This window comes from Diadema antillarum, unplaced genomic scaffold, assembly GCF_040938485.1.
Source record: "Diadema antillarum isolate AM-2024a unplaced genomic scaffold, OU_Dant_1.0 seq00001365_RagTag, whole genome shotgun sequence".
Taxonomy (NCBI): domain Eukaryota; kingdom Metazoa; phylum Echinodermata; class Echinoidea; order Diadematoida; family Diadematidae; genus Diadema; species Diadema antillarum.
Genome location: NW_027272127.1, coordinates 667498 through 682557, shown reverse-complemented (window position 1 = coordinate 682557; position 15060 = coordinate 667498). Strand labels below are relative to the sequence as shown.

Genomic DNA, 15060 nt, shown 5'->3' with positions numbered 1-15060 from the left:
ATTGAACAGCTTGGACTTTAGAACGTCCTGATATAATTCCCTATTAGGACAGAAATTGGGAAAGATATTGAACATATTTACTTTTTTTTTTTTACAGGAGATCATATTCCGTGAGTTGTTGATGTGATTGCTATTCATAATCACCTCATTTCACAGTTTTCTCTGGTTCAGTGTCGGAGATTTATCAGGGTGACATCGTTAACAGGTCAAATGTATTATGGATCCTACTCCGCTGAGTCTCCCCTAAGGCTAGTGACCATGTTTGGCAAGACTGTCCAATATTCACATACAGGATTTTACTTGATACTGGCAGCCGTCACACAGCAGACATTGCTGACATCAACAGAGTACTGTCTCTCCATGTTGGGAGCAAAACAAAACAACACAAAAAAATTCTGGAGGATATTTAATTTTCTTTAATTTCTGTATCTTGAGCATCCAGTCCATCCACATGTGGCCCCTGTGTTCATGTCAATGGTCAATTACAATACATGTGGCTATATTGTATCGTGCCCATGGATGAAAGTTGCGTATTCGTTAGTTAGTAACTTATCATTTTAAAATAATAAAGTGATTCTGAAAGTGTTTCACACTTTCTTGCTATATACTTCGCATACGAAGGATAGTACGTTTAAATTCTGTGAGGTGCTAGGTGAAGAGACAGGTACAGTTTAGCTTGTCACAAGCTGCGTAAGAAGTATTTCATATATAATTATATATATGCGTATATATTAACCTAATTATCTACGTCTCTTGCGGGGGAAGCAAGAACCACTGTTATCTGAGCGACTGCGAGTAAAGTACTTGGCTAATTCTCTCCACCCTCTCGGCATTGTTGTTGCTGTTGTTGCTGTTTTCGTGATGAGGATCTCCCCCTATGGCGCCCTCTGCGGGCTGCACGGGGGCAGCCTCTTCCGTCGGCGGTCCGTCCTCTTTCGTCTTGTCGAGGGCGAGCTGGATGCACTTGACATTGGCGACTCCCTGATGAGAACAAAAAAAGAGAGAGAGCGAGAGTGAGATGCATGCATTGTAGTTATTAGTTTTATCAGCAGGTGTGTGTGTGTGTGTGTAAGATGCTGTCGGGACACTGTGGTATAGTGGATAAAACTCAACTTTCAATCAAAGGTCTGAAGTTTGAATCCCGTGAAGTGCTTAACATGTCGTTGGACAAGATGTCCTTATCCACCATGTCGCTCTCAACCAATGTGTGTAAATAGGTACCTGTAAGCGCTAGGGTAATAATAACGTCAAGGCCCGCTGGCAGAGCAGGGGCAACACTGAAGAGGCTACTGTTTATAAAGAAGACCGTGTTTATTATCATCGTCATCATCATCATCATCATCATCATCATAATCATCATCATTATCATCATCACCATCATCATTATCATCATCACCATCATATCATATCATGTCATCATATTATAATCATCACCATCACTATCATCACCGTCACCGTCACTGTCACCGTCACCGTCACCATCACCATCACCATATCACTATCATTACTACTCACAGCTGTGCAGGGAAGCTACTAAACTGCTACTCTCACAATGATCAACCCACCTGCATGAAGATCTTCTTGATGGCATGGTCGTTGCTCATGGCGATGACGTACTCCTCCTCGATGCCCCACTCCCGCACCAGGTTCTCCACCATTAGGAAGAGCTCCATGAGGGCGCGGTGGGCGGCGGCCAGGCTCTGGGGGGCGGAGTCGGCGCTTAGCCGGTTGTTCATGGAGTCCAGGAGCAGCCAGAGGGGCTTGAGGCGGGTGAGGTCCACCGGCGGGCGGGGCTTGTTGGTCTGCGACTGGGCGACGGGGGTCTCTGGGGAGCCACTCTTCGCCTCTGGCCCGCTGCTGCTGTCATCCTGTGGGGATGTTATGGTGGCAGCCACATCGTCACTCATATCGCCTGCTGGTGCTGTGGTCTCTCTCCCAGGTGGTCTGTGCAGGACAGGTGGAAGTATACAAACAAAGATTCATCACGTCTCCCTTTCCTTTGCTCTCAGATTCTTCCTCTTTCCTGCACAGTCTCATGGGTTGATGGTAATTTGGCTGTTCTTAGCAAGTTACATGTAGTGGACCACAAGCGTCCTATCAAGCAAATGTAATCCTATAAATGCACATACATCATGGCACTAAGCCCAAGATGGATTTCTGAGCACTATGGAAGTGACCATGAGAAAAGAAAGTTAAAAAAAAATCACATATGCTCATTTAAATGAAATAAAGTGTCACACATCTCAACACAATTTGGTATGGGAAGTGGTCAATATATAGTATTTGGTAAACGATTCCATGACATTTGCTCCCGCAACAATATTTTCCTTGAAATATCTGCACGCTAAGCCAGACACAAATTTTACCCCCAAACATAACTCAATACCTAATCCTAATCCTCACATCAAACTAAACCGAAGACCCTATCATAACCCTAGCCCTAACCCTACATCCTTGGAGAAAATAATACTGGAGCAATTGTTGCAGCAGCAAATGTCGCGTCACCTAAGTTGGTAAATACCATTCCAGCCAATTTCTACTACAGAGCATTTGACTCCTTCTAAACAATATTGTTGTCAGTCACTAGTACGGTTCAGCTGGTCAAATCTTGTGTCAGACTCTGACTGGTCAATGGAGGATTGGGAAGGGTCTAATCATTGGTCAACAGGAAAAGTGATGCATCAGGTCTCATTTTTTTTCTTTTTATACTAATGCTCAAAGATCATGAACAGCAGCTTTTGTATGACATAACATCGGGATGGTCTTTAAAGCCATGCCTGGGAGACCTCTGACTATCTCTCATCACTGCCTCACCTGGGCATGCTGGTGAGGATGCGGAGGAGGAGCTGTACGGCCTTCAGCCGACTCTGGCCGATCTGCTTCCTGGCCACCTGGACCACCCACTCCCAGAGCTGCTGGAGGGGTACCTGGCGGGCCAGCTGGGGGCTGGACAGCACCGTATTTAGGATCACATATCCAGTCTCAAACCTGGTGGCGGTAAATGATGATGATGATAGCAAGTGAGGGTGATGGTGAGTCAGTGTTTTATAATGATACATGATTTTTTTTTTAATTCAATTCACATTAGAACATGTTATCAATGTAGGTTTATTGTGAGTACCCACTGCACATGTGTACTAATTTTATAAAGACAATGAAATCTCTGGTTGCACTTTCATGTGAGGCACTGTAACCACGTCTCTGTTCAACTGTTGGACACTGAATGACATTCCTAACCCTGCATGCTCTCAAGCTCATGCACATGATTTCATAATGATATTTGTCCACTCACCAACGATTCCCCTATGACAGAATTTAGGGCTGTTAGTTGTCAATGGCACTGTGAGTTGTCTTGCCTACTCCAATGTCTTCAATGGATATTTAGGAGGGCAAACTGATGAGGCAAGCAACTTACCTGCCCAGCTTGTTGCCCGTGATGGTCAGCTTGTAGCCCCAGTCAGTATTGTTGCTGTCCGACTGGAACTTGTAGTGCAGTGTGTCACCTGACATGAAACAAAGACAAGAACAAGCAAAAAAAAAAAAAAATAATAATAATAACTTTACATTACATCATCTTATTCATACCATTACACAGCCACTAATGCACTGCTTTCAGATTTACACTTATCCACTGATTTTGCATGTTTGCAACAGGCATAGAAACTTCAGGTATTGTAGGACATGTAAAGAGAGAATATGGAGGGGGAAAAAATGAATAAAGACAAACTTAATCAAGCTAGTAGAAGAATGGTATAAAAAGTTTGGATCAAGTCTCAAAAATCTCTTGTCATTGTAAGGATTAAAGGGATGGTACAGTATTGGTGGAGATGAGAATTGGGCTTTTAACTTTTTGCGAGATACCAAGAAAACATTTATGATGTAGTACAGAGCATACCATTTTAAGAGGAATTCAAAGTTTATTTGATGAGAATCGGGTTTGGAATGACTGAAACATCTAAAAACAGGGTAAAACAAAGTGATCGTAGTAAAGTGTGGGTCCCACACTCTATTAGAATCGCTCTGTTTTGGATATCTCAGCCATTTCAAAACCAATTTTCATCAAATAAACGTTGAATTCCTCATAGAATTACGTGCTCTTTCATATTTCATAAGAGGTTTCTCATTATTTCACCAAAAAATGTTAGAGACCTGAAATTAGGTCTCAACCAAAACAGCCATCTAATAGTTCCTTTGTACAAAGCAATCCCTTCTAACATCAGCATGTCTCTTGTCATCCCATACATATGGCAGTCATTCCCATGGTTTTCCAGAGGGTAGGGCCTATGCTACTTTTAGATGGAAATTTTATGATTACACTTTACTTTTCCTCTCCATTAATGATTACATTAGTCTACAGCCTTGGAGACATGGGCTTGCTCTGCATACCGGGTATATCAAAGTCGGCCCAGTTAGGGTGGAGACCACTGAAGGAGTGGACATCGTGCTTGAAGGCCGCGTCAGACGCTAACGTCAAGACGTCGCAGCCACTCTCTGTGCAGCAGCGGTCGTCAAACTTGATGCTGAGGTGCGTCGCTCCTTGCAGCGTCACACTCCCCTGTTTGCAGTCAATGGCAGACAGGAAAGACAGTGGAATGAAAAATGAATTTACAAAATCTTGACTACAAGAAGCATAAGTTGATACACTTTTCAATAGTTTTTCTTTTCCATAACATGGCTTATTTTTCAAAAACTTTGACAGCCTGAGTATGGACAGTACTGCAAGAAAAGCTTAAAATATTTCATTTGCCAACATCATTGCCATACTCCATATCATCATCTCTAAGAGGGTATACTCTAGCTTTCAAATAAAGCTTTCCAGTTACATGATGCAATGGTACTTTGCATTGAATCTGAATGTAAGAAAGCACATGACACCATTACACTCTGCTACATGAGTATTGTCACTAAACTCATCAACCCTCTTTTAATCAACACCAAAAGAGATGAAAAGCCTTGAGTCATTCAACTGACCAGTTCAGAGGTGTTGTTGTCATAGTTGTGCTTGGATTCTATTGTCTTGGGCATGATGATGGTTTCCTGCATGAAGGAGCATGCTGCCAGACACAGCGGGGCCAGCAACCCGTCCTCACAGTGGTTTACAACGTTGTCCACAACCTGGCCAGATGGGAGAAGACAGAGAAAACAGGATAAACTAATTGATGAATGTCAGGACGTGACTCTACAGTACACAATGAATGTGAGAATCAGCATGTAATATAAGTCCCTGCTGTGTGGAGCTTTGCTTTTTATTTGGAAAGACGGATGGACAGATGGATGGACGGATTGAGAGATGGATGAATAATCAATGGATGGATGGATGGATGGACAGATGGATAGATGGACAGATTATCAATGAATGGATGGATGAGTGCATGGATAGATGGAAGGATAGATGAATGGATAGATGAATGGATAAATGGATGGAGAGATTGATTATCAATGAATGAATGGATGGAGGGTTGGATGCATGAATGAATGGATGGATGGACAGATGGGTGGATGGAAAGATGGATAGATGAATGGATAGATATGCAGACAGATGGATGGATGAATGGATGGATGACTGGATAGATGGGTGGATGGATGGATGACTGGATAGATGGGTGGATGGATGGATGGATAGATAGATAGAGTAGACAGATAGATGGATGGATTGATTGATGGATTGATGGATGAATAAATTGACTGCTCGCTGTGGTTATTACTTACCTTGAGGAAGACCTCCTTCTCCTCCACCCTCTGTAGGAGGTCCAGGATACTGACCAGCTGTGAGTGTTCTTTACACCCACAGGTGGCCGTACTGATCACGTGCTCCCCGTCGGCCGGCCAGTCCGCCAATAGAGCGGCCAGAACCTGTCTTGCACACATCACGGTCAGGGCATTGTTGATCTGGTCAGAGAAGGGGCAGGAAAGAAGGGGGGGGGGGATTAATATACATGTGATACCGTACATGATTAAAAACAGTATGCAGCAATAGTCTTTGTAATTTTTCACATATCCTGCACTTGCACAGCCTGTCATTATGAATGGCTTTGTTTCCTACACAACTGACATGACCAGTAAACATAAATATGCATCAAAAGAAATATTACAGTGACTCTACAGTCATTTGTTGGTTTGTTTGTTTGTTTCATTTCCATCTGAGAAGATGGCTGGATATCCCATATTCAGCTGCTATAGCTGGTCTTCCATGGGGTCCAGTTGGATGTGAGGTGGGACCACTTCACCACGCTAAACACCCTGCTCTTTGCGATGAATAAATGAAGCGGGATCTTTTACGTGCATGAGTTGTGACTCTCTCACACACGGGACATCCAAATTAAGTCCTATCCGAGGGACAGAGTGTTTTGCCTCTCACTAGAGGGGACAGTATGATTACACACAACATTGCTCCAGAGACTCCAACTCCAAGCACCTTCTGATCTGGAGATTCTCCCGCCTGAAACCCCTAGCAAACGGGAGACTCCAACTTGATGTGTGCGAAGCGCACATCACAAGCGCAAAGTCCCTTGCAGTCTAGGGTTCTAGATGCTCTCTCGCGCTATTTAAGGCTTATTTTTCAACATACAATGAAATTAAGTAAGAAATCATTGCAAGCGGGAGAAATTAAATCTCAAGCGGGAGAACGGGAGATTCTGCAAAAATGGGCTTTCGGCAGGAGATCTCCAGTCAAAAGCGGGAGAGTTGGAGTCTCTGTTGCTCAGTGGGACCAGGGAATCGAACCGGGGTCCTTTAGATAGTGATGCAGACACGCTAATGACTGAGCTTACTCACCGTGTGGAGGTAGTTCCTTGAGGCACTCTTCCCATGTTTCTCTAGCTCCTTCTTCAGCAGCTCTCCACTTTTAGCTCTCTGATGCTTCCTGTAGCTCTGTGAAGTCAGACGCAGAATTTAAAATCAGACAGAGGCCACAAACTCTTACTGTACTTTTGTTTGCTGTTTGGTACTCACACTGGAATGCTTTCCGAGTTGATTGGCACGGATGTCTGGAAACTAATCTGAATTGTCAATGAATAGATACATGTATTACCACACCCCCCTATTACCCTATTGTTTTACTACAGTTCGACCTCAATTATCTGGCCTCTTTTTATCCGGAAATCTCTATTATCCGGACGCTTTCACGCAGTGAAGGACTTTTTTTTTTCATCCAAAAATTGAGAAAAAACAGTGACTTTAAACTCAATTAAAATTTCTACAAAACTCACATGATTTACCTGCAATATTCCTGACAGAACTAACATAAATTCACGCCACATTATCATTGTAAAAGTAAGGGACTACAATTTTGCGCAGGCTAGCATAGATTACACCACCGTTGCGGGGTACGCTAACTGCCAAGCTGCCAGTGCACTGGGACGGCAGCTTGGACGGCAGCTATATATACATTTACATTGTGTCTCCCATATCCGGCCAATTATCCGGATGAGCGCCAGTCCCGACATGGCAGGAAAATCGAGGTCGAACTGTATAGCATTCCTGATGGTCTGGGGCACAGTGCTCCACCCTAGCATGCATGCTTGCTCACTTAATACACTATGAGGTCAAGTTTTACTGAGTGCTGATGAAAAAGCTAGGCAGGTTAAGCTATGGGTAAGTACCTGAACAAGTGTACACTATGTATACGGGTAGCATATTTGCAAGGTGCTACTTGTCAATTAATTTCAGACACAAAGAACAAAAGACTGTCCAAAATAAACCACCATACTCTCTGGAGCTGTGACATAATTTGATATTCTGTTGAACTATTTATTTTTTCTACATGACAACAACAAAAAAGGTTTTTTGAAACTGCAAAGCTATAGAAAAAAAGAAATTCAAACAGACTTCTGCCTTGTGTGTGTTCAGTAGTTTATGAAAACATAATATCCCCGCCCTCCTCCCCCCCCCCCCAAAAAAAAAGAAATGTGTTTCCACATGCTTGTGTGTGTATTCGTCTGTGTGTTTCCCTGTCTTCTTTTTAAAAGTGTGTAAATGTGTCCATGTGTATGTCCCTATGTAAGCAGCACTGAATGTTCTTACCTCCCTAAGTTCTGCCTCACTGTTGGCAACAAGTATCGGGGCATGTTGGCTCAATTCAGGTACAGCGTAGTTGTCATCCTGCTCCCTGTATTTAGAAAAAAAAGAATATGAAACATCCAATCACATTTCCTCTCACCTGACATCTTTCCATCTGTGAATGCATGGCTGCCAGCATCCACACACCAGAAATCAGGGGAAGCTTCCAAAAAAGAGCTACTTCCATGGTGCGTGATTTTGGTGAAATGCTTTCCTAAATCAGAGAGGTTGCTGTCAGAATATGAAAAGATAATTAAATTTTTCAGATAGGCCCCCTTCAGACTCCAGAAACACTTTGAACCTCTGTGAGTGGAATGAATATTGTCATTTCTACCCCAGCAGACATAGAATTCTATTCAGTGCGACAAAAGATGAGGCTCACTTTGTGGTCACTATCTGCACTGAAACACTGACTACAAATGTACATACAACAAAATAATCAGGTGGCCCTTGGCTACACAGGTGATCACTATGCAAAGAGTCTTCAATATATTAATATAATTTGGTTTGGGGCTTTTGTTTGTTTGCTTGTTTTTTGAGGGGGGATGTGAGCGTGGTTGCATGAAACAGGAGGCTGCTGAAAGTGGATTGCATGCGTGTGTAATCCCAATAGTCTAACATACAAATACACAAACAGTTACACACACACATACAGCTCTACAGATGAACAAGATATGAGATTCAACAAAGTACTGAATACGCTAAATATTTCACAAGGTTTTTTATTTTCACGAATTTCGCGAGTCTGATGCTATTCGCAAATTTAAGAACATGCGAAAATAATAATTGTGACATGCATGCATACACTCCTCAGTTCAAATACTGTACTCCACAATCACCAATTAAACCACTCGCGAAATTGTCGTAAAGTCCCCGATTCGTGAAAAATTGGACTTGCTAAGTATATGGCGAATACAGCTCCCAGCTCAACCACACAGCACATAGTGTTACCTGGGAGGGGAAGCCACAGGTGTGTAGGTGACGGCACCAGCATCCATGGACTTGAATTCAGCTGCCTCTCGCCCCTCCCCCGACGGTTTGGGCTCCCACCGTTTGGCCAGCTGTTTGATCTCATCCCCGACGATTAGCTCCTCCCCTTGGAAACTGTTTTGGGTGTGAATTTGTTTGTTTGTTATTGTTTGCTTAAACAAAAATATAATCAGGAGTTTATGTTGCTTAGATGGGGAAAAGTGCGCTACTTGCATTTGCGTGATGAGTTTAATACAGAATTAGCGGCAGCTGAAAAGGATCAGCCCTTTTCTAAAAATGAGGCAAAATCAACACACATTTAAAACAGCCTCTCTACATGGACAGGTATAGTGTTTTTACCAATTATAGAATAATCATAAAATGGGAAAGAAATGTTTGATTATACAATTGTTCGAGATGTCAATCAATATTCCGCTCGTGGATGACTGTTTTTGGGCTCTTTGCCAGCAATACCTGAATTAGCACCAAACTGTCTCTCTTAGTCTGGCAAAAGGTCTCATATACACCAGTGTACATCAAGGAGTTTATTGCACATTTAATTGCATCTCAATGACTAGTCTCAATACCCAAATTGGAAGACAAACTTTGCTCTCATTGCAGCTTTTCCATGCTTTCTTTAAAATCGCCCTCTCATGACGTTCATTCTGACCACTACAATGTATTCATGCTATGTGCATTGTTCATCATATCCGTCTCATCTTTATTACCTCCGCCAAGGGGGGAGGTTATGTTTTCATTACCGTTGGTTTGTTTGTTAGTTAGTTGGTTGGTTCGTTTGTCCGTGTGCAAAATAACTCAAAAAGTAGTCAACGGATTGAGATGAAACTTGCAGGAAAGGTTGAGAATGGCACAAGTAACAAACAATTAACTTTTGGTAGTCATCCAAGAATTTTTGGGGAATTTATGAAGGATTTTTGATATTTTGGCAGGTAGGGTCAATGAACTTGGGAGTTAAGGCTGCGCGTATTTGAGGTTTGCATGCGCGCACTAAAGTGCATGCTCTAGTTTCTGCCAGGGGGAGGCGCGCGGTGCAGCTGAGGGTTTATGACGTAACAAAGGCTGCTATATTGGGAAATTGGGCGGCTTTCAGCACACAATGCAGTACGTATGGGTGGAAATCAAAGACGTTTGCTACTATCTTTGGTGGAAATCACTGATCTCTGTGGAAGAACAAGATCAGTGCGGGTGGAAATGGGCTGCATGCTTGGCGGAGGTCTGCGCTCTCAGAGTGCTTCTCTAGTCTTTTATTTTTCAATGACGCTTTTTTCATCCTGGTATGGAGTTAATTGCAAAAGAGTAAACATGCAAACTGACGAGCAGGAACACAGGATATTGATGTGCAAATATCACATTGGTCTTGATACTCACATTGTAGCATTATCACATAAGGTTAGGGAAAAGAAACTTACACAAACTGATAATTTCATATCTTTTTTTCTTGTCATCACAATTTGGGACAACAGCATCTCCTCAAAAAAAAAAAAAAATGTCTACAATTAGCGTCAAGTCAAAGAAGATGACTGCCAACTTTGTTCTACAAAGTCTCTAGCTCACTATACATGTATATAGTTGGTTGCTGTGGGTCAAGTCCTCACCATTTCTGCACCTCCTCCACAAGATCCTTGATGTTCTGTCCACACTTTTCATACATGGCCCTTAGAATGGACATTGGAGCCAAAATGGCCTCGTGGGTTGCCTGCATACCAAGAAAAGAACTCATTATAATCCTGATGACAACAATAATATTTATGTGAATTTTTCAGTGCATATGTGTGTATACTGTATATGCTAACCTTGGCACATAGATAATAATACACGTGTATATCACGACTAATAGAGAAATAGGCGCTATAACTGTTAGATGGCAATGATGGAGATATACATGTCGGTTTGGCAGATGTAAAAATTTGTAGCCATGAACCGTTTTGCTGACTGCACATCATGAAAGTACCACCGAACAAAACAACCGCTGCAATCACAATTTTGTAAAACAATTTCACTTTACAGAATAAAGCAACTCCTACAATAGCTTTTGAGAAACAGGAGAAAGTTTAATGATATCACAAAAAAAAGAAAAAAGAAAAAGAAGATGCATAGACTAAAATGTGGGTGTGGCATGGTAGGCAGAGGATGGGAGGGGGTTATGGGGAAGGGTACACACGAACCTGGAGGCACGCCTTAGCCTTGTCATCAAGCCCTCCCATGGGGTCGGCGCTCCCCGACGCCCCCACGGCCTCGGCGCTGCCTCCTACTCCGCCTCCCCCGCCCGCAATATCGTCCATAAACATGTACTGTGGCAGGGAGTCGGCCGTCAGGTAGGAGTGTCCGCTCTCGCTGTCGCCCGAATCGCTGCTGAAGTCTTCGCTGTCCATGAGGGCGTCATTCAGGAAAATATCCTCACTCTCCTCGCTGTCAAGGCATGCCACAAACAAAGCAGAGTATTCAGCCACAGCTTACATTAAATTTTGCAGTATGAAGTGTCTTCAATTTTCCTCCCTCCCCCCCCCCCCCCCCCACCTTTACGTGGGAAGATTCTTCACACTGAACAATACCCTGGGGTACCAAATGAAAATTCACAATTTTGTTGAATTATTATTTTTTTTTTTTGTCAGCATTGTACCCTGGGTTACCAAAAAATGTGTAAAGATAATTTTTAGTATTATGTTGCACAAAAATATTCTCTTGTTTGTGATTATGCAACAATAAATGGATGCAAATCATAACTTTTTTCCTCGTTTACATGCTCTGTTGAAATCTTCACTGTTAAAAAGTTGACATGGAAGGAAAATCGGCACTTGGATCATTATTGCTGTGCCAATTTATGCCAGCGCTGATGATGAGAAAATAGTCGCCATGACAATATTGCCCAACTGCATGATAATGGACACGAAATGGGGCTACAAAATGCCATATCCAGGGTTACGATGATACCTGGTGTACGGCGTGCCAAATCAAATGCTGCTCTATATCAAAATGTCTCTGACTTCAAGCATGTTGACTTCAGCTCTCTTCAAGTTTAACAAGCAAACTTCACACATATAGAACTATCACAAACTAGGCAATGATATGTAAAAAACACATCCCCAGTAATCCCAATCATTTACATGTCCATCATCACAAATGCCTGGTTATGCACAAAGTATTCCGGTTTTCACCACATACTACCATGTCTATCTCTGTAGAGTATCAGCAGAAGCTTTGCAGGAAGGAAGGAAACTTGTGTGTACGTGTCAAGCCATAAAACTGTCAAATTATAGTAATCTTAATGCTGGTAGCTGGACAAACCTGGAGTCGCCGTTGTCCGAGCTGTATCTGAGGGACATCTTAGAAGGGATGGGCTCCTTGTACTCCGGTCCCGCCAGCGTGCTCACCCCGAGGGGTACGGAGGGGAGCTGGATGGAGCTGCCTGATTTGGCTCTCCCCCTCGTGTACAACTTGATGGACAGGATCTGGGTAGGTGGTAGGAGGGGAGGTGGAAGGTGGGAAGATAATGGATGTGACGAATATTATGGGGATTACTCAGGATGGCAGAGAGGAAATATTTTCATTTTTGAGGGAGCATATATTCATCTTATTTATATATTCCAAACCTGCAACCCTGAAGTTCAATGAATAGAAATATTCAAGCGGGAGAATGTTGCAACTATAGGAATTATCATCGATCTCCCATACAGCCGTACAAGCAGGTGTTTACCAAAAATGGGCTCACAAGGATGACTACATCTTCTTTATGCCTGAAAAAGGGGAAATACTCTTATCAAATAGAGTAGATTGCTGTAATTTCTCCAGAGGTCACTCACCTCCAAGTCCTTGAGAAGCCACCTCTTGCTGAGCCTGGTCGGCTGGCCAGCAAGGTGGACCAACAGGGGAGGTAGGTCACTGTTCAGCAGCTGGGCATAGTTGACCTGCAAGAGAGGTGATGATCCATGTCAAATGTCTTCACTCGTCAAGATAAATATGCACACATGATGGTAACTTTCCCTCTGTGAAGTTCACAGGTATAATCACGGCTGGTAGGATGTTATATGAAATTATGCAACTTCAAGAAAGCTATGTAATCTGATTAGTTCAATTCAGGTCACATTACATTCACTGGACTGCACTATGAGAGCACGCAGTTGTATTCGAGTGCAGGAAACGTACTATATCAAATGCACTATACTGCACTCCAGCGAGTGACTACATTTACAATACAATTCAATTCTCAACATATTTCTTTGTTGTTATTTTTTTGTAGGAGCATAGCTCAGTTTGGAGGGGGAAGTTATGTAAACAAGAAACTATGTACATTTGCATTTGCAGTCACAGGCCGAAACGATGCACTCTGTGCGTGACTCAGCACTTGGATATACCACACTCAGTCCTGCGGACCTCATGTGGTATATACAGGGCCTCTTCTTGTTCTTTGTGCATGATTTGACCCTGAATGCACTCGACAACATGTACTATCTGTACAATGTATCCTCCCAGCATTAATTGCTGCAAATCTTGCATGAACACGAGCACAGAGAGACAGCCCAGCATATGGCATCTTTTTGTATACATCTGCCTTGATGGAAGTGAATGTTTTGGAAAGGTTTATCTCTAGATAGGTGGGCATACCTTGAGACTGGCCAACATGGCCTTGAGGACGAGATACAGGACCCAGAGATTCTCCACTGTGAGTGATGCACCTGTTTCAGAGAGAGAGAGAGAGAGAGGGAGGCATTCAAGATGATGCTGACTTTCATAACTCAACATCATCATCCAAAAATTTTTCCCTTCATTAAATACTTAAATGAAAGTAGGAAACAGGGTAGTGTGCTTACAAGTGTATATGTATTTTAGATTTTTTTGCACTGAAAAGGGTCACTCTTTGAAACACTATTCAACAACAATTAATTTTTAACTTGACACAAAAGATTCAAGATTGTTCCTGCAAGAATGCATCTCTCAAGAAATTTTCATAACAAGGACTTTGATAAGGCAGTGATTTGATATTTCACATCTCACGATCACAGCAGCCAAGTCTCATATATGTGGCAGTGAACCAGTGACTTTATTAGTTAGGCTACCGTGGATGCATTTTATACAGAAATAGATAAAACATATGCTAAAGGCATACAAGAGAGCAGCAATGAGTAGAGAGCAAATTATTTGTCTGTCAGCCAACTGTTGTTATTTTGTTGCAAAAGCTGCATCTCCTCCACTTCTAAGAATGTGTGACAGCACTTGTGAAGACAGCCACAAGTCTCCTGCAGACATAAAAGTAAGGGTCTGGAAGACAGCCTACCATCCTTGAGTTGTAACATGATGAGTCTGGCGATGGACGTGAAGGCTGTGAATCGTTCTCCATCCAAGACTTGGCCTCCTGACCCCCTCAGCTGCAGCTGGTACTCAGGCACCTGGGATGACATTTAAAAAACACGGAAGAATATCTGATTTAAAGATCCCGTAATCGGGTGTTTGTAAGTCATGCAGTCATTAACATCACTTGTGGATCGTCATCCTCTGTCAGGAGTTATTACAGTATGGGTAAATTTCTCATGTAGATTTTATCTACATTTATCAAGCACCTACTCTGTACATTATTAAATATACGACACATTGGGAAAAGTATTACAAACTGGCATATATACATAAACCATACCTTTTTATTATCATTCCTTGACATGAAAACTATGACACTGTGTCATAACAGTACCAACTCTATTGCATGCAAAGTGCACAATCTCCACATCAAAGACAGAAAGCTGCAGTGTTTACAATGGATATAGAAATCCATGAACAAGCATCACTCCTCTATACGTGACCATTAAGAGTGATCCTAATGCACTGTGCCGGGTAATTTTGATTTCACAAAATAAGATGCATCTGGTTGATATGAGTTTGGAAATGGATTCTTGGTGTCTGTGGAAATCAAGTAATTTCATTTAGAGGAGTCTAACCATTGTTAATTTCGCTAACAATTTCATCAGCACGACACCCAGTCTTGCACAGGAAATGAAAATGGATCTTATCAAGTACAGCTGC

At 42.4% G+C, this 15060-nt stretch overlaps 1 protein-coding gene across 1 annotated transcript in view; it reads right to left on the bottom strand.

Annotated features, from left to right (window-relative positions):
- Positions 1-244: 244 nt before the first annotated feature.
- The window catches only part of LOC139708660 (zinc finger ZZ-type and EF-hand domain-containing protein 1-like), a 77969-nt gene continuing 63153 nt past the window's right edge, over positions 245-15060 (bottom strand). The window contains exons 55-70 of the mRNA XM_071620594.1: positions 14276-14432; positions 13651-13721; positions 12849-12953; positions 12330-12497; positions 11214-11450; positions 10644-10744; positions 9010-9162; positions 8023-8107; positions 6775-6870; positions 5710-5889; positions 4972-5115; positions 4387-4555; positions 3416-3503; positions 2815-2988; positions 1566-1944; positions 245-981 (exon numbers count right to left, since the gene is read on the bottom strand). Coding sequence (XP_071476695.1) covers positions 778-981; positions 1566-1944; positions 2815-2988; positions 3416-3503; positions 4387-4555; positions 4972-5115; positions 5710-5889; positions 6775-6870; positions 8023-8107; positions 9010-9162; positions 10644-10744; positions 11214-11450; positions 12330-12497; positions 12849-12953; positions 13651-13721; positions 14276-14432 — 2511 coding nt within the window. The 3' untranslated portion in view covers positions 245-777. The remainder of the gene's footprint in view (positions 982-1565; positions 1945-2814; positions 2989-3415; positions 3504-4386; positions 4556-4971; positions 5116-5709; positions 5890-6774; positions 6871-8022; positions 8108-9009; positions 9163-10643; positions 10745-11213; positions 11451-12329; positions 12498-12848; positions 12954-13650; positions 13722-14275; positions 14433-15060) is intronic.